At 44.2% G+C, this 18,447-nt stretch overlaps 1 protein-coding gene and 1 pseudogene across 5 annotated transcripts in view; both read right to left on the reverse strand.

Moving 5' to 3' along the window:
- Plcl1 (phospholipase C like 1 (inactive)) overlaps positions 1 to 18,447 on the reverse strand; it is a 282,823-nt gene that overhangs the window by 55,667 nt on the left and 208,709 nt on the right. For all 5 annotated transcript variants that reach the window (XM_004871690.4, XM_004871686.3, XM_021249791.2 and 2 more), the window contains exons 2-3: positions 14,796 to 17,270; positions 12,640 to 12,843 (exon numbers count right to left, since the gene is read on the reverse strand). In XM_004871690.4, the coding sequence (XP_004871747.2) occupies positions 12,640 to 12,843; positions 14,796 to 17,216 (2,625 nt within the window). In that variant the 5' untranslated portion in view covers positions 17,217 to 17,270. The remainder of the gene's footprint in view (positions 1 to 12,639; positions 12,844 to 14,795; positions 17,271 to 18,447) is intronic.
- Positions 466 to 12,628, reverse strand: LOC101700665 (nibrin pseudogene; annotated as a pseudogene).

The following is an 18,447-nucleotide window of genomic DNA, read 5'->3' on the forward strand; positions in this document are numbered from 1 at the left end:
CCACACATATATGGTCCCCTGAGTTTTGAAAGATTATTTAACATTAGCATTTTATAGAATATAAACTCAATTCAAGAGCCGAGGAAGAGATAGTGTCTTCAGCAAATGGCACTAGAACACCTGGTATCCATATATAAAAATTAACCTCAACCCTTTTTTTCCATACATGAAAATAACTTGAAGGGATCTATGAACCTAAATAAGAAAGCCTAAAAGTATAAAACTTTAAGAAGAAATTACAAGTGAAAATATTTATGAATTCAGGGTAGGCAAGAACTACCTAGGATATAAAAAAACATGATGTATAAAAGAAAAAAAAATAAATGAGATTCCACCAAAATTTAGAACTTTAAATGACATCATTAAAATGAAAATTAGTCCTTAAACAGACCATATTTACAATGCATATAACCTATGAGCAGAATATATAAAGAATTCTTACAGCTCATTAGGAGACAACCCAATTAAAAAGTAGACACAAGAAGATGATAAGTAGCCAGTAGCACAAGGAAAGGTGTGCAATTCTAGAATCAGAAAAATACTAATCAGTACAATAATAAGACTGAATTATTCACTCATTAGGGAGATGGAGTTAAAAGTTTTAAAAGCCTTGTCATGACTTTTTCTTTTTGTTGGGTTCTCCCCCTTTGGATTTAATTTGTCACGCCCAATGGATTCATTATGCTGGGTTTCCTGGGGTTGTGATCCTCATTGTCTTTTCCTAGGGTATTGTCTAAAATTTTTTGGAGTGCTGATTTGGTATTCATGAAGTTCCTGAGGTGCTCTTTATCATGAAAGTATCTTATTTTTCCATCAGTTTTGAAAGATAGTTTTGCAGAGCACATCAATCTGGGTTGGAGTCTGTTTTCCTTTAGGGCTTGAAATACATCACTCCAAGCTCTTCTTGCCTTGAGGGTTTCCATTGAGAAGTCTGCTGTGATTCTGATGGGCTTTCCTTTGTATGCGATTTGTTTCTTTTCTCTCACTGCTTGTAGAATTTTGTTCTTCTGTTGGATTTCTGGAATCTTAACTATTATATGCCTATGTGTAGATTTTTTTTGATTAAGGCTAGCTGGAGTCCTATATGCCTCACTTATTTGTACGTCAAGTTCTTTTCCCCTCCTTGGGAAGTTTTCTGCCATCACTTCTGTGAAGAGTTTTTTTATGTCATCTGGACTCTCTCCTCTTTCTTCATTGACTCCAATCAGACTGATGTTATTCTTCTTTGTATTGTCTAGCAGCTGCTGGATTGATTTCTCATGTTCCCTTACAAATTTAAAGCAATTTTTCTTTTCCTGGTCACTAATTGCAATCTTATCTTCAATATGTGAAATTCTATCCTCACATTGGTTCATTCTGCTGTGCAGACTTTCGATGGAGTTTTTAATCTCTTGGAAATCTGTTTGTATCTGTTTTATGGATTCCATTTGTTTCCTATGCTGGGATTCCATTATGTTCCTCAGATCCTCTAATTTTTTATCTGTGTCCTCTCTAGATTTATTAGTCATGTCTTGCACCATGAGCAAAATCTTTGCTGTTATCTGAGTAATTATTTCTGATTTCATTTTTCCCAGATCCTCTTTTGTTGTCAGTTCAGAGAGTCCAGGTGGTTGAGTATCAGAGTGTTCCATCTCCTTTCCCTTTGGGGTTGCTGTAGGTAAGTCTGTTTTTGAGGCTTGTTTATGTGTCTTCTCATTTCCACGGGTGGGGGGGGTTGCTTCTGGCGCCTATGCGGCTCACCTTCTCTGCCCTAGGAGCTTGGGATGAGCAGGGGAGCTTCCTTCTGGGTGCTGGGACCGGCTGAGCTTCACTGCCCTAGGAGCCTGGGATGGGGCGGGGGAGCTTCCTTCCGGGTACTAATCCAGCTATCATTGTGTTTGAGCTCATTTGTAAAGATGTCTGGGGGCCAGCTCCACAAGCCTTGTCCTGAATTTTCAGGCCAGGACCATGACCTTCCTGCCTCTGCCTAACAGTGTCACAGGAACCTGAGGCCTCAGGACACACAGAGGACGTGGAAGGGACACCCATCACAGTGCATCACGGAGCCAGCCCAGAATGCTAGCTTAGTGATGCAACTCTAATATCGGGGTCCCTCGGGCCCTGGGACCAAGGGAAAATTCTGTCACCCTCAAGATGCTGACAGTCACCTGTCACACAGAAAATGCACTGACTCCCACAGTGAAGGAAGTTAGGAAGCACTCAGCACCAGATCTTGTTTATAAATTACCAGCTAGGGTTGGGTATGAGCCAGTGGGCAGTTGTTTTTCTGGGTTCCATTACTACAGAGCAACCTACTTTCTGAAATGAAAACTAAAAGCTAACATTAAGTCCCACACAAACCTCACAATGAGAGATCCATGCAAGGAGACTACCTTTGATTTACATAATTTCCATTCAAATTGATTTCAATAAGCAAAACTACCCTGAAGAATGCAGCCATCCCTACTCCTCTGCTTCCCATCCTGAGCCAAAACTTACATTGGTAGCAATGAACTCCTCCTGGAGCCAGCACAATCAGCGACTCTCCAGATCACAACTCAGTTAGTAAAGCAGTAATCCTCAATTCATGTTCTCTACATTGATTTTGACTTCATTTTATCTTTGGAAAGTCTGCTGCCCTTACCAGAATGAAGTTCTAACTCTTATGTTAATGCTAAGTCACCTTGGGGGAATGCTTTGGGTTTACTTTTCACAGCCACAGTGCCCAGTAACAATTCCACCTCTAGATGATATTTCAGAGCACCAACTGCTCAGAAGTTTGCACTGTAATTTAAAATAGGTAAAAGGATTAAATATATTAGGCAAATCCTTCACTGTACTTGGAAAAATTAGGCAGGTGAGAGCTTTCAAAGAGCACAAACAGCTATCTGAAGAAAAAAATTAAAGGTCAGATTATACTTTTCTTTCAAAATTATGTGCAAGTAAAATTCTGCTCGGTTCCAGCTGGGAGGGGGAGGGCTGTGGGACACGCAGCCAGGAAGTCTCTCCCAGGAAGGTGGGTCCCGACTCAGTGCAGGTCATCTCCGGGCAGAGTGTGCCTCACTTCTCTGGGGTCCTGCCTCCCTGTAGGGTCACCCATCCTTGGGGACGGAAAGTGCGCTTCTGGCTTCTGGCCATTTCTTTCCCCAGCAACTTACAGGATGCCTGGCACAGAACAAGGGTCCAAAACAGGTCCATTCAATGAAAAGCTTGACCACGTGACCAGAGTGACATGCGAGGGAAGGCGCTCCTTTACCTGTTCCTGCCTCATTCTACTCTTCCCTTGAATCAAGGAGCATCACACTTTCCACCATATCTACCTGTGGTTTCCTCTGTTTATTCATCTCCACACTGAAAAGCATCTACGAGAACTCTTTACCTATGGTAGGTGTTGTCCAAACATGCATTATGTGAAGTCCATAAATGAATGTTTTGGTAATAAGCTTGCTTTTGAGAGAAGCGGGGACAGAAGTCTGGACTTGACTGATGGAAAGTGATAGAAGCCAGGAAGGAGCCCGGGTGGAGTGGAGTGGACCAGACAGAGGATGGCACGTGAGAGGAGATGGGCTGTGGCCAGGCGGGCGCAGGTAGGGGCATCATCTCACCATGTATTAGCAGTGTCACCAAACGTCCCATTCCAAGCCTCAAATATACAGAATTCTTATTTGTTAGCTATACCTCAATAATAATAAAAACTGGATAATAATTCCAATCGTTCCATTAGAGAGAGGTGGAGAACAAGCGGAGGGGACTCCAAATAATAAAGGCTCCAGGCAGAAGAAGATAACTAAGAACCTTGGTCATGGCCACGGGGGAGAAATCCTTCCAGACAGAAATCAGTAGATCTGCTAGCATTGACTGGTGAGTTAAAGACGTTAGTGGGGATGAGAGAGAAAGCACGGAAAATGGATCGGAGGGGCTGGGGCTACTTGTATGACCTAGTGAGACAAAAAGGTGGGGTGGCGGTGTCCTGCCACCTGCTGTGGAAATGTAACTACAGTGAGACTTCAGGCCTGGGGCTAAAGATGTGTTTGGAAAACAATACCAAGCCTATATGCCTAAAAACACTAACGTAGGACGAAAAAGTTAAACACATGCAAATGAACTGTGACAATGTCCTACTGCCATGACAAAGCGTTTCCCACAGGCACCACTTTGTGCTATGCTTTGTACACCAGCCACAGGTCTCCAGCCGCAGGCTTGGGGCTGAGGGGATACGACATCCCCCCTGCATCCCTGAACTCGGGGACCACGGGGCCAGCAGACCAGAAGCTGTAGCAGGGACACTGGGGTCCCCAAGTCCCTCTAAAATTAAACATCACACCTGGCCACTCTCCACTCCAACACTGGGCAACACCTACAGTACCCTGCTTTCATTCTTTTTTTTTTAACTTTTTTTTTAGAGTTTTGTGCCTTTTATTTAACAAATTTGAGCCACAAAAACTTAAATCTCTCCCATACACTGTATTCATGTATCTCAGCCTGAAGTAAATGCTTGCTGGGAAGCTTGTTTTCATAATTTCTTTCTTTTTTTCTTTTTTGGTACCAGGGATCAAACTTGGGACCTTGTGCTTGTGAGGCAGGTGACAGCTCAAAATTTCTTTTTAAAGTTCTCGGTTATCTTCTCCTTTTAACATTAGGATTATACCTAAAGAGATCATCAGCAAGAGACTCTTCTTTTGTATGTTGCTTTTGTACCTCCATTTCCTGTCTCAAACAGTCTTCTAATTCTGCCTTCTTTCGAGCATGATGAGCTATTAGATCTGATCCTCCAATGATGTGCGGAAGTTTACCTGCTCCAGGAAAGGTGACCTTTTTGAATTTCTTGAAATTCTTTAATTGATGACTATGATCATTATTTATCCCACACAGATTTCTGTAAGTGGAGTTATTAACCACCAGTTATCTAAATTCAGTCATTAACAACTTTTTTGGAAGCATCTCACTGCTGTCCTGAAATTCATCATTATTAGATATTTCTTTAGTTGACCACAGTGATTCTTTCTTGAGCTCACATTTCTTCCCAACTTCACTTTCTTGAGGTATTTTGTCACTTTCTGGTATTATTTCATCATCAAAATTGTTATTTGTTTCTATATCAAATCTTGGCTTTTTTCTAATGTTGACATCTTTTTTTCATCTTTCACTTCAATTTCTAACTCTGGTCTTGTGTTCTTGAATAACTGCTCCAATAGTTCATCTTCTATAGCCAAATCATTTTTTTTCTTTTTTTTTGATCTTAGACTTTCTGTAGAAACAGATTTACTGTCAGAGTTTTTCACACTGGATTTTAAATCTTCATCATCTGTAAATAAGTTTTCTGATTTTGTGTCCATAGGTTCATTCTGAGATAGATTTTGCTCTTTGTTTTTCCATAGTGAGGTTATAGAAGGTTGTGTTTGTTCTAAAAGAGAACAAGACATTTCTATTCTCACTGATTTGGATGAAGACATGTCTTGGTTTTCTTCATCCCTTTCCCTTTTTTCAGGAGATGAGTGAAAGTAGCTTCTAATGGTATTTGTCTGTTGCTGAGAAGCGCAATCTCTACTTTTATTTACACTTGGGAATTTAGTTGGTGAAAGCTGATAGTTTTGGATATTTGTCCTAACCAGAGTATTTGATGCTACATTATTATTGGAGCTTGTTTTGGGGGCTTCTTTTATAATGGGTATTTCTTGTGAAGATGATCCTCATTTTTGTCGTTTTGGAGACTTTTTATTTCTTTTGGCTTTTCACTCGAGTACATACATGCATGTGCCTGGTCTGATTCTGTGTCAGCTACATAGGTTGCAGTGTTCTCAGGAGCACTTGACATGAGTTTTTCACCAACTGACCAGTCTTGTGAAAGGCTTGGCCCTGGGGTCTTTGCCTTTAATCCTGTGCTGGGCTGGCCCTGAGGATCACAACAATTCTCCATAGTCATGAAAATAACTGCCAATCCAATTTCTGCTTCAGGAATAGGTCTAAGACCCTGCCTTTGGAGTATATCCATAATTGAGTGAATCCATTTTTTCTGGGAGTCGGGAATTAAGATCTGTGTATTTGTTATTCCTATGTCAACAACACAAGTTCCAGGAGCTGAAAAAAAACTATCTTCTTCATTCTGTTTGGTTATCAACCTAGGTTTTCTACATCCAAAATCAACTGCTGAACTTAATTTCTTATGCTGTTTGGAATTTAAAAATACAAATGTTTTCCCTTTGAAGATTTGTTTTCTTTCCTGTCATCCTATTTTTAGGATCAATATTTTTACTTCCAATGGCTGGTTCATCAAAAGGTGGGTAAAAACTTTCAGTTTGTGGAGGCTGTTTCTTGGACTGAACTGCTTTAACAAATTCAGTAAAATATTCTGGCTTTACAATCAGACATTCGCAAATGAGTGCACACATTGTTTTAATGGTAACTTTAACTCATACCAAAACAAGGTGAGTACATTCTTCTGTCCAGTTGTTTAATGTAAGTCCTCCAAGTTGCAATACAGCTTGACTTAAAGCAGTTTTCCCAGAGACATCTAAACAAGAGGAGCACGCAACCAAAGGCTCATATTCTACTCTGAATTTACTTTCAAACACTCCAAAGGTAACTCTATCCTCTGTCTTCAAAGTTTGAGAGAGGCCATTTTGCATTTTTTCCTCATTAACAAAGGTACCATACTTAGAATTATCTTTTATTGCTGAAGTAGGAATTTCACCTGTTTGCTGCCAGTTAGTTACAGAAAAGTTAGCAGTTAACACAGCATGATTTTGACTGATGGACTAATTATTGTCAATTAAAATGGCACAGTTTTTCCTTCCAACAACACACTCAACACCAGTCAAAAGTCTATTTGGTTCTCCTCGAGCTGGGCCCGCGACAGGTAGCAGCTTCCACATGGGTCTGGCTTCTCAGGACCTGCACGGCCGTGCAGCACCAGCTCTCATTTTTAACCACCCCTGAGCTAAGACTAGTCCCAAACAAACACTCTTGCTTTTATTTGCAGTATACAGTTACTTGGCCCTGACAGTGAAGACAATGGCTCTCTTTGTCTCTCCATACTTCCATGAGGATTTTGCTAGAGAAAATGAATGTCTGATGAGCAAGTTCTACTTGCTCTTTCAGAGACCTGAGTCAAACAAGTTTTAAAAAAACGATTCCACTGCTCCCAGCCCAGAGGAATGGGCTTCAGGGCTGCCTTTCCACCACTCCCAGCCCAGAGTTAGGAGCTTCTAGGCCACTGTTCCACCATTCCCAGTGCAGAGGAGATGAGCTGCAACCCCACCCCCTGCCCCCATCAAAATGAGAAAACACGTAAACAAGTCTCAAAACTAGACTTCCAGATCACCTACAGCAACCCCAAAGGGAAATGAAATGGGACACCCTGATACTCAACCACCTGGACTTCCTGAACTGGCAACAAAAGAGGTTCTGGAAAAAATGAAATTAGAAATAATTTCTCAGATAATAGCAGAGATTGTGCCCATGGTGCAAGACATGATTAAAAAATCTAGAGAGGACACAGATAAAAAAATAGAGGAGCTGAGGAACAAGATGGAATCCCAACATAGGAAACAAATGGAAGCCATAAAACAGATACAAATGGATTTCCAGGAGATTAAAAGCTCCACTGAAAGTCTATGCAGCAGAATGAGCCAATGTGAGGGCAGAATTTCAGATATAGAAGAAAAGATTGCAATTAGTGACCAGGAAAAGAAAAATTGCTTCAAAATTGTGAGGGACCATGAGAAATCAATCCAGCAGCTGCTAGACGATGCAAAGAAGAATGACATAAGACTGATCGGTGTCAACAAAGAAACAGGAGAGAGTGCAGATGACATAAAAAACCTGTTCACAGAAGTAATCCCAGGAAACTTCCCAAGGAGGGGAAAAGAACTTGACATAAAGATAAGTGAGGCATATAGGACTCCAAATAGCCTTGACCAAAAAAAATCTATACACAGGCATATAATTGTTAAGATTCCAGAAACCCAACAGAAGAACAAAGTTCTACGAGCAGTTAGAGAAAAGAAAAAAACCATATACAAAGGAAAGCCCATCAGAATCACAGCAGACTTCTCAACGCAAACCCTCAAGGCAAGAAGAGCTTGGGTGACATATTCCAAGCCCTAAAAGAAAACAGCCTCCAACCCAGATTGATGTACCCTGAAAAACTATCTTTCAAAACTGATGGAGAAATAAGATACTTTCATAACAAAGAGCACCTTAGGAACTTCACAAATACCAAACCAGCACTCCAAAAAATTTTAGACAATATCCTAGAAAAAGAAAATGAGGATCACAACCCCAGGAAGCCCTGCAGAATGAATCCATTGGGCATGACAAGAAATGAAATGCAAAGGGGGAGAATCCAATGAAAAGAAAAAGTCATGGCAAGGATAAATCAATATGTACCAGTTATAACCATCATTGTTAATGGTCTCAATTCACCAATCAAAAGAAACAGACTGGCAGAATGGGGCAAGAAGCAAAATCCAACAATATGCTGCTTATGAGAAACTAATTCAAAAAGAAACTCATAGCCTGAAAGTTAAAGGGTAGAAAACAATACTCCATGCAACAGGAACCCGAAAAAAAGCAGGAGTATCTATCCTCTTTGCAGATCAAGTGGATTTCAAATCAACACTGATTAAGAGAGACAAAGAAGGACATTACATCCTTGGAAAAAGAACAATCCAACAGGAAGAGATGACAATCATAAATATCTATGCACCAAACACAAGTCCACCCAACTATATAAAACAAATACTAACGGACATGAAAAGTCATATATGCACTAATACAGTAGTAGTGGGGGACCTCAATAACCCACTGAAACAAATAGATAGATCAACTAGATGAAAAATAAGTAATGAAATACTAGAAATCAATTGAACTCTTGAACAAATGAACTTAACATGTTTACAGAGTGTTCCATCCCACCAAATCAGAATACACATTCTTTTCAGCTGCACATGGGTTGTTCTCCAAAACAGACCACATACTCAGTCATAGAACATGTTTAAGGAAGTGCAAAGGAATTGAAGTTATCCCCTGTATATTATCAGACCATAGTGCAATGAAATTGGAGATCAATAGCAAAAGAGACCACAAGAGTTTCATAAACACATGGAAATTGAACAACACACTTCTGAATAACCAATGGCTCACAGAAGAAATTAAAGAAGAAATTAGTTTCTCCAATTAAATGACAATGACAATACCACATATCAGAATCTATGGGACACAATGAAAGCAGTCTTATGAGGGAAATTCATAGCAGCGAATACACATATTAGGAAAACAGAGCGAGCCCAATTAAACAACCTGATGCTGAACCTCAAGCTTCTAGAAAAAGAGAAGTCTGGACACAAAAGACTTGGTAATTTTGAAATTCCAGTAACCAGGCTGAGATAGGAAATGTGAGCTGTGTGGGGTGGTGGAATGACTGAGTCTGCCCCAGTCCTCTCCCCACACCACAAAAACTGGCCTGTTCTGCTTCACAGACACCAGGCTTCCTATTAATTGGTACCAACACAGCTTGCTATGGCAGAAAAGAAGTTGCACCACGCATGTTACAATGAGTTTTAGGACAGGAAGAATGTCTGGCTATTAGTTGAGTAAGTATTTGGTACTGAGTAGTAGCTACATCGGGTCCTTAGCATGAGTCACATTTTCATAAAGATCTGCACAGACAAACCCAGGATCAATATTTTCAAGAGCATGCTCTTTTTCCCTCCCTTTTGGAGCTGTGCACCTTCAGGCTCGCCAGGGGCCTCTCAATCCATGCAAGCGAGGTGGCGTCTGCACTCCGGTCCTGGCGGCACCCAGCCCTGCCTGTTCGGAAAGGCCCTCAGTCCTTTTCCACCCTGAACAGTCTGCATGTGCAGGGGCTGCACTTTCTCCAGGTGGGTGCAGTCTCTTCAGGGCTTCCTCACTTCTGAGAACCCTGAGCAGGCAGGAGCACCATCCATGTGGCCCGCCCTGTGTGCTGCGGATCCTTGTCCCACCACCACCAGGCAATGGGCCCATCCATCCCGACCCAGCTCATTAATAACAGATTGTCAGTGTTTTAGATGCCCTGTCCCCCACCGGCCCACTCCTGACAGCAATCACCATGCTCGATCAGACAGTACCGCTGCAGCAGTGAGCCAAGTCCCAGTGTGCATTAGAGTGGACTCAGGAGTTCTGGTGAGTGTGCGATGCTGTGTGTAATGAAACACATGCCCACTATGACACTGCATAGGGCCCTTGCACAGCCTCTCTGTGCCCACCTACTTACTCACCACCCCAGTCCCGAGCCCCTGACAATGACTGACTTCTCTGCTGTCCCCTGTAGTCTGCCTGCGAACGACTCAAATTTATTCTTCTTTAGGGCAGAGTGGTGCTCCACTGTGTGTGAATACCACATTTTTTGTAGATGGACATATAGACCACTTCCAAGGTCTGGCTATTATGAGTTGTACTACTATAAATATGGGTATTGTGTATTGGTGTAATCCAATGACTTTGAACTCTAGGAGGGGAATAGCTGGGTTGGATGGCGTTTCTTGTGTTAGGGCTCCAAGGAATCTCCATTCTGGCCTCCACAGTGGGTGTAGCAGTTTACACCCACTAACAGTGCAAAAGGTCCCCTTCTCCTGTAGCCTCGACAGTACTTGGTGTTAACTGTTAATTTCTTGATGATGAGGGCTCTTGCTGAACTGAGGAAAGGGACAGGATCTGTCTGTCTCGATCTTCGCAAGATCTTCGGAGAACCTTTGCAGTAAATGCTAACACGGACTCACCACGAGCATTAATGACACCACCAAGCACCAGGCAGCCCTAACATGTGGAGGTGGAGTCCCCTTCCAGGGCTGCCGTCCTTGGGCACAGGGACAGTTACCCTCCACCCCTTACCAGAGTGAGGCCTCGTGTACGTGGCAACTCCAAATCCAGGCCTCATCGGAAGGGTTTCTGCTGCCCACAGCAGCCTATTTTAAATTGTGGAAAACCACATTGCACTGCACGTCTCATGTAACAATACAGACGAGGAGAAGGCACACACTCGGGCTTGGCTTTAACAGACACAGAAGACAAAGCGCTGTCAGTGGGGTGAGCCGGAAACGCCCAGCCCAGTGCTCACTGCAGACCGCGCCCCCAGTGGGTTTCGCTCTCTCTCCAGGGAAGAAGTGATTTCAGCTGTCTGTCTCTATGGCAACTGGGACCCTAATTTCACCTCTTAGATGGAAATTACACCTATTCACCAAACAGCTTTTAATGCCCGCTTTCATGATGAAATCATCGATTTCGGGAAAACAGAGACTCAGGCCCGAGGTGACCCCCACCGCACCCGCACAGGGACACTTTACCCACTCGCCTTGAGGGTGGTTTCTAACGCTGCGTTCGTCTTTTTTTCTTAGCATCACTGCTATTCTCAGAATGGCAGAGTCATTGTAAAGAGTTTGGCAAGCACAGGGGAGATGCTGATTCTTCCCTCTCCTTGCACAGAAGCAGGTGGCGCTGGTGCCTGGCTCGCGGTGCAGGTGCACACAGAACACAGTCCCTGCCTCTCATGCCTGGGGTCTGTCACGTGACATTGGCACCAAGTGGATGGCAGGGTTTCTCTGTCATTACACATCCCTCTACCGCTGTCTGTGATTTCAAAGGAATATATGGAGCGTTACATTCAATACTGTTACGTTAAAAATAAATATTCACATCTCTGCTGTCTTAGAATAAGTCCTAAAAGGAAATATCCAGATACAGTTAACAAATATTCTGAGCTATACTGTCAACTTTTTCTCTAAAAGCACATACTTAGCCATTTGTTTTCCCACTAGAGGTAGATAGACTTTCCTTAAATTCTCGATCATAGGAACCAGGTTTCAAAAGAAAAAGCAATGTGCCAATGTGATGGAAGGGTTTTTTACTCATATCTTCCTTTTAAATTTTATTAGAGGTGGGGTCTCGCTATGTGGCCGAGGGAGGCCAGCTTCCAGCAGTCCTTCTGCCCCAGCTCCAGGGCTGCTAAGGTCAGGCGACACCCTGGCTCCTGGCTTACCATGCTTCTTTAACTTCTCTAACTAAAAACCTATCCTAAGATTAAGTGTTCTTCACATGTTTATGGTTTTTCAAGGCGGAAGGGGCAAGTCGCCTGTTCCCCTCTGAAGCACACTGTGCCCTGTCTCATCCATTCTCTCTCACTTCGAGTACCAGAAGTGACAACTTCACACACGTGTCCTCTGGCAATGGCATATTCCTTCTTTGCAACTAAGTGTGGCTATGTGTCAATTCCAGATGGTGAGATACAGGCAGAGCCTATATGTTACTTCAGAGAAATGTGCCTAAAGCAAAAGGACATGTCCTCCTCCTCAAAGTTCCAGACAGTTGGAATGCAGATGTTACAGCTGGAGCCTTGGCAGCAAGCACAGGCCATGAGTAGAAGGGCCATACCACAGATGGGGACGCAGAGAACAAGGCCTGGCTCCCTATACACGCTGCCAATACTGCCCTGGACAAGGGCTCCCTTGATTCTTACGGGGAAGAGCAAAGCTTTGTACCCCATGAAGACGAATTCTGCCACATGCAGTGGATCCCGGGACCCCTCGTGGAGCTGAGTGGGCCAGGCTCACAGGTGGCTGCTCCACACGTGGGCCCCACTGGGGACCCCGTGCACACACAGTCCACACCGAGGGGCCCTCCTACCAGGTCATAAGCGGCCAGCATCCTCTTCTGCACGTCGGGAACGGCGCCCAGGGGCTCCAGGTATGGGAAGGTGTCTCTCATCGCCAGCACAACGGAGGGGCTGCTGTCAGCGGCAACAAGCCGCGAGGACAGCGTGAGCAGGCACTGCTTCAGGCTGGCGATGGGCGGCAGCCCACACAGCTCCTTCACAGACACGATGGCGCTCTGCGGGCAGAGAGTAAGGTCAGCGGCCGGCGCGGGCCGAGGGCGCTTGCCATCACAACACGGACTCCATCCTCACCCTCAAGCACACAGCCGGAGCCGAGCGGGCGGAGGCCGGGCCGTGGGGCCTGGAGCAGACCCAGAGCAGCTCGCATCTCACTGGTCTGCAGCGTCCAGGCCACTGCAGACGTCCCCCTCGGCGCTGCCCCTAGCCTGGTGCAGCTGCTCACCCTCTGGGCCCGAAGCAGCCACGGGTGCCAGTGCTTGTCACCCCCAGAGGCGACACACACACACACAAACACACACACACACACACGCACATACACTGAAAATACACTTCACGCAGAGCTGCATTTGTCCACACTACAGCCCAAGAAATCATCTTAAGTGGGAATTATGACTGCTTCCCATTTTATTAACTGAATAGTATCTAGCTACCAAGCATCCCATTAATTTAATGACAATGATTGTATTCATTTTTCCAATGATTAGGCTCCAAATTATCCTTAGCCCAAAATACTTCATGGTAAGATATATAAATTATGAGTACTTCCTGGGAAAACTTTACAACCAGTTCTTCTTAATGTATTTTCTAAATATGTAAGAGATATAAAGGACATATTTAAAGAAACATATAGAAATATATAAAATGTACTTATATAAAGTTATATACTGAAATTATGACTAACTAATATAAGGATATACAACTGTCCAAAAATGGTATCAGAAAATGCCACACAGAAGAGGCTGATATTTGGAGCCTATTTTAAAATAGTGGATAAGTCAACACACCTTAAAGCAAGTAGTTACATTCCAACTCTGATTTATGTACATGACTGTCCTCTACAATTTGGGCTATTTAAAATCTACTTTAAGCCTATTCCAGTATTTCTCTGTCAAAGTGATATAACAAAAAAGTTTTCCCTAAGTCATAGGTTTGTGGCTCTGCACCCCATGCTTTGATGTTAGGCCCTCCTAGACAGAAAGTTTAACACTGCTATTTACTCAGTGCAATATCTGACAAATTACTGAACCTCCTCAAGTTTATTTGCTGTCTTGAATGTAGAGGTCTTTGAGGACCATTACAGAACACATTAGCTAAAGGAACACGTGAATGAGGTAGTGTTCGCTTTGCACTCTGACAGCAAAACTGGCCTGGACAGGGTGAGAGGCATGAGCAGCTGATCATTCACACTCATGAGTAGCAGGACACCAGCCCTGGACTCCTCCTTGGTGAGCCAGGCTGTGTTCACACGCTCTCCCCGAATTTGCATACTGACCCTGTTGTGTAAGTGTAACTACTTCTCCTACCTTATGTGGAGAAAACTGATGTTATCAGAGACTAAACCAAAGGATGCTGGATCACTGACACAGTTGTAACCAGAGCCCATGTTCTTTCAGTTAAACTGCATTTCTTAGAGGGCTAAATCATTTTCAGCAAATTTAATTGCTGAATTCTGTTTGTTCTTGTGGATACTAATTTATTATTACACATTTAAGCAACTAAAAAACAAACTTAACAGGTATTACCATTTGTCCTGACTTCAAATTATCCTCCATGTTCACATCTGCAAACATTTACACATACACTTGCGATTAGTGTGTTTGACTACACATCTTATGTCACATACAGGTCTTCACTCTTCACAGTGCTCTGTCTCACTGCACATATCACTTCTGCTGTGCACTAAGGATGCCTAAGGTACATGCAGCATTTTACTACGTTGATTCTCCTTTTAACTGGCTTAGGTGAAGCCGAACTACCCACTGTGCTCATGATTAGAAGCACGAATCTGCTGTGTCCCAGGCACCACTGGGTACACTTCAGCAATCTGTAGTTGACACAACATTTGTGGTCACATCCTACCAATGGTGTCGTGAATACAGCACAGTGTCCCCTTCTGAGAGAAGGGCAGGATGAGAAGGGAAGGAGGAGTGTGGGCTCATTCTCCTACCTGCATATTGTCTCTCATCTCTATGGCTTCTCGCAAGGGATGAACGGCTATCTTGAAGACATCATCGATGGTTTTGAGACCGATGTTCCTGAGCATGGTGTACTCCCGGACTTTCTTCCCCATTCTCACTGAGAGGCTGCGCTTCTGCCCCTTCCCTCCACCGCTCCGATTAGTTATTGCTATGTGGACAAACAGGGTCACGTGCTCCATGATGTCACCCACGAAGGAGCGCAGGGGGACGTGCCGGTATCCGGGCTGCAGGCATTCAAACGGGATGGTGTACTGCCCTATAAACTCATCCCCAATGTAGTCGTCGTCCAGAACCACAAAGCGGATCATGGCCAGCTCAGGAAGGTTTACTTGGAACTCGAAAGTTTCATCAAAAATAGGGTTATCACTGTTTTGCTGTACAGTCTTAGTTCTCTGCTCGGCACAGTCCGCTGGGATCCCATGTATCTCCACACAGACGTAGGGATCGATGACATCCCCTTTGGCACATGCTCCCTTGGGCTTTGGGAAATTCTGGCCACTGATGATCTTGACGTGCAGGGCCAGAGGAGACACTCCAGGCACAATGCCCTTTGTGTTGGCGCTGAAGTAAGAAACTTCATCGCGCATGACAGATGGCCGCAGAACATAGCCACAGCCCCCGTTCTGAAGGAACCAGCCCGTATGCAGGTCCATCATTGGGCCCGGTGTCTGAAAATTCATGGCCACAATCTGACAGCCACAATTCCAGAAGTCCTGCGGGTTCAGGTTACTGGAATCGATCCGCATGGCACTTGGGTAGATCCTTGATAAAAACTTCTTATTGTAATTCACAAAATCCTCCGGGTATTCATTTGCAATCCGGCTGGCCCCTGTTTCACTAAATGAACAAACTTCCCAATAGCTCTGGTTTTTCATAGACAGTTCAAAATCCCTGTGCTGGACAGATTTACAGATGGATACCAAATCAGACAGCTCTCGACAGAGCCAAATCTGTTTCTGCTCACCGCTGTCTTCCACGGACATCCTGCGAGACATTTCAGCTTCTTCATCTTCATCTGTGACTTCTCCCTCCAGCGCGTCAGAATCAGAAGGCAGCTTCTTTCCTTTCACGATGATCATCCTTTTCAGCTTCTCTGGTGACGGGAGGTAGGAGTCAGACGGCAAGGGGGCTTCTGTGTAGAGCTGATCACCAAAGACTTTCTCCATCTGTTGGGCCATGACCTTCTGCTGGGGCAGGGAGCAGTGATTTCCTAGGCAGAGGATGAGTGGGTACTCAGAAGCAACGAAGGCAAACTTATTTACCACCTCCAGGACACTCTGGAAGGACAGCTGTGTGGTCATGTTATTTCGATTGCAAAGGATCGGCTCACTATCTGGACCATCGCTCACATCCAGTTCAATGCTCCGACAGCCCATCTTCAAAGCTCTGACATAGCCGTTGACATCGGCCGGGCCCCGGAACTGGTCTTCTATTAGGTAGGTGTTATGGGAGGCATTGATGTAGTAGTGAGATAAGGGCTGGCTCATATCTTGGGCAACCTTCTTTTGCTCAGGATCAAAAATATCACATTCTGGTGACAATAAGTACTGAGTAAAGCCATCGATGGTGAGAAACCCCTTCTGACGCCCTTCCTCTGAAAGCTCAAACCTCCTAATGATGTCCAAGCACATACCCTCAGTGATGTGGGTGACCCCTTGCTCCGCTTCTAAGAACAGCATGAGGTCATTGGCATCCAAATATTCTTTGTTTTTCGAAATCTGCACGAGTAAGAAGTACACTTCTGGCCGAGTGCAAAGTTCACTATAAGCTTCACAAAATTCCTCTTCGGTCACTCGGGTGGTTAATTTTTCTTTGCTCTTCTGGATTTCTTTAAACTTTAACCTGATCTTGGATTCCTTCAGGGTAGGGTTGAGTTGTTTTATTAACTCAACAGCAGTGTCTTCCAACATAATCCCATTCCCATCAACATCTGCGGCTTCAAACATTGTTTTCAACCACATGAACCGTGGGGTGTTCTGGTTGCCCTCCATAAAATCCAGGGGTTGCTTACTACGAGACACCAAGTACCGCAACCCGGACACCCAGATGTTAGCCACGTCTGCAGAGTTGGCCACCAGGTCCAGAGACTCGTAGTTTTCCCCGTGGAGTATGGAAAAGGCACAGTCCTCACAGATCTGGTCTGCGAGCCCATTGTTCCTGAATGTTTCTGTGTTCTTCCCTAGCCGGATCTCCTTGATGGCTGCAATGTCCAGCTTGGCCTTCTCCTGGTCTTTCTTGGAGGGCTCCCAGCGAAGTGCCTGGAGGTCGGTGTCCAGGGTGAAGAAGCGGTTGTAGATGCGCGAGTTGGGCCGCACCTTCTTCAGCTCGCAGCCGGCCTGCATGAAGCTGATGCAGTCATGGGCACTGCTGATCTTCTTCTCCGAGGGCATGCTGCTGAAGGACACCGTCTTTTTCCTCCCACTGCATTTTTGGTTTGAGGGATCCTGTAAAGCAATTGGCAAAAATGAATCAAGCTCTTAAAAAATAAACACACGTGGAAACACTCTAGGGACTCCTCAGACAACCCCAGCAAGTGTGACTATGTGAACAGAGGCCTGAAAAGGTACCCTTCGCTGTGTTAGAAGAAGGGCACTGCTAACAGATTTGTTATGATCAGGCTGACAGAATCTTGTTTTGCAAATGTTCATATGTCCTTTCAGTTAAAAGAAAGCGTTACACACATATCACTGGTCTTGTTTATTCCAGCAGAGTTCTCAGGAACCCCTTCCAACAGGACATCAAACAGCACCTGCTGAAACCAGGAGATCATACGCAGGCTAAAGCTGCCAGGTGGTGCTTGACATCTTGAGTGAATGTGGGTCTCTCACCCATGCCCTTGCAGAATCCAGGCTGGGTCCTCTGAATGCTCAGAACACAACAGGAGGGACTTCCTGTCCGTCCTGGACTGGCCACCCTACCTGGTATGTGAGTTCCTTTACAGTGACATCTGAGAGGTGCCGCTTCAAACTGCATACTTCTTTACACGTTCCTCTGTTTCGACCTTTTACTAGATTTAATAATGAACCCAACCACATTATCAATTCAAATTCTTCTCTCACACACAAATTTCCCCAAAGCATCTTAATGTACATTTACAGTGCCCTATTTTATCTGCACTCGAAAGAGGTGGCACAGTATCTAAGGGCATTGTCCTTAGGTTAAATATAACTTGTGAGAAGGAAAATGGGAAGCAGGGTGGAAAGATCAGAACATGTTGTGTGCATGTAAGCTCATGCCAAAACAAACCCATCACTCTGCATGACTAACATGCATTCATTTAAAAAGTAACTAGCTCCAGTTGCTAGTATTCCGCTCACTGGAAATACAACCTTGGGGAAATCACTTGACCTCACTGAATCTTAGTTTCTGCTTTCAAACAGGAATTAGTACTCTGCATACATAATATGTTGTTATTGTGTGACTCAAAAGAGAAAATGCTCCTGACCGTTCTTCATAAAGTTAAGTGTGTACAAGGCTGCTCCTGGGGAGGAAGAAGAGCATATGACATGCGTCTGGGACCACCACTGGGAGACACAGGCAGACCCTGGCCAAGGTCCTGGGAGCTACAAGAACTGAATTCATCCTCAACTTCTGAATACTGAAGACAAATCACTAGTGATA

Source organism: Heterocephalus glaber, unplaced genomic scaffold (assembly GCF_053883595.1).
Source record: "Heterocephalus glaber isolate CG9 unplaced genomic scaffold, H.glaber_assembly_v1.0 deba00001743, whole genome shotgun sequence".
Classification (NCBI taxonomy): domain Eukaryota; kingdom Metazoa; phylum Chordata; class Mammalia; order Rodentia; family Bathyergidae; genus Heterocephalus; species Heterocephalus glaber.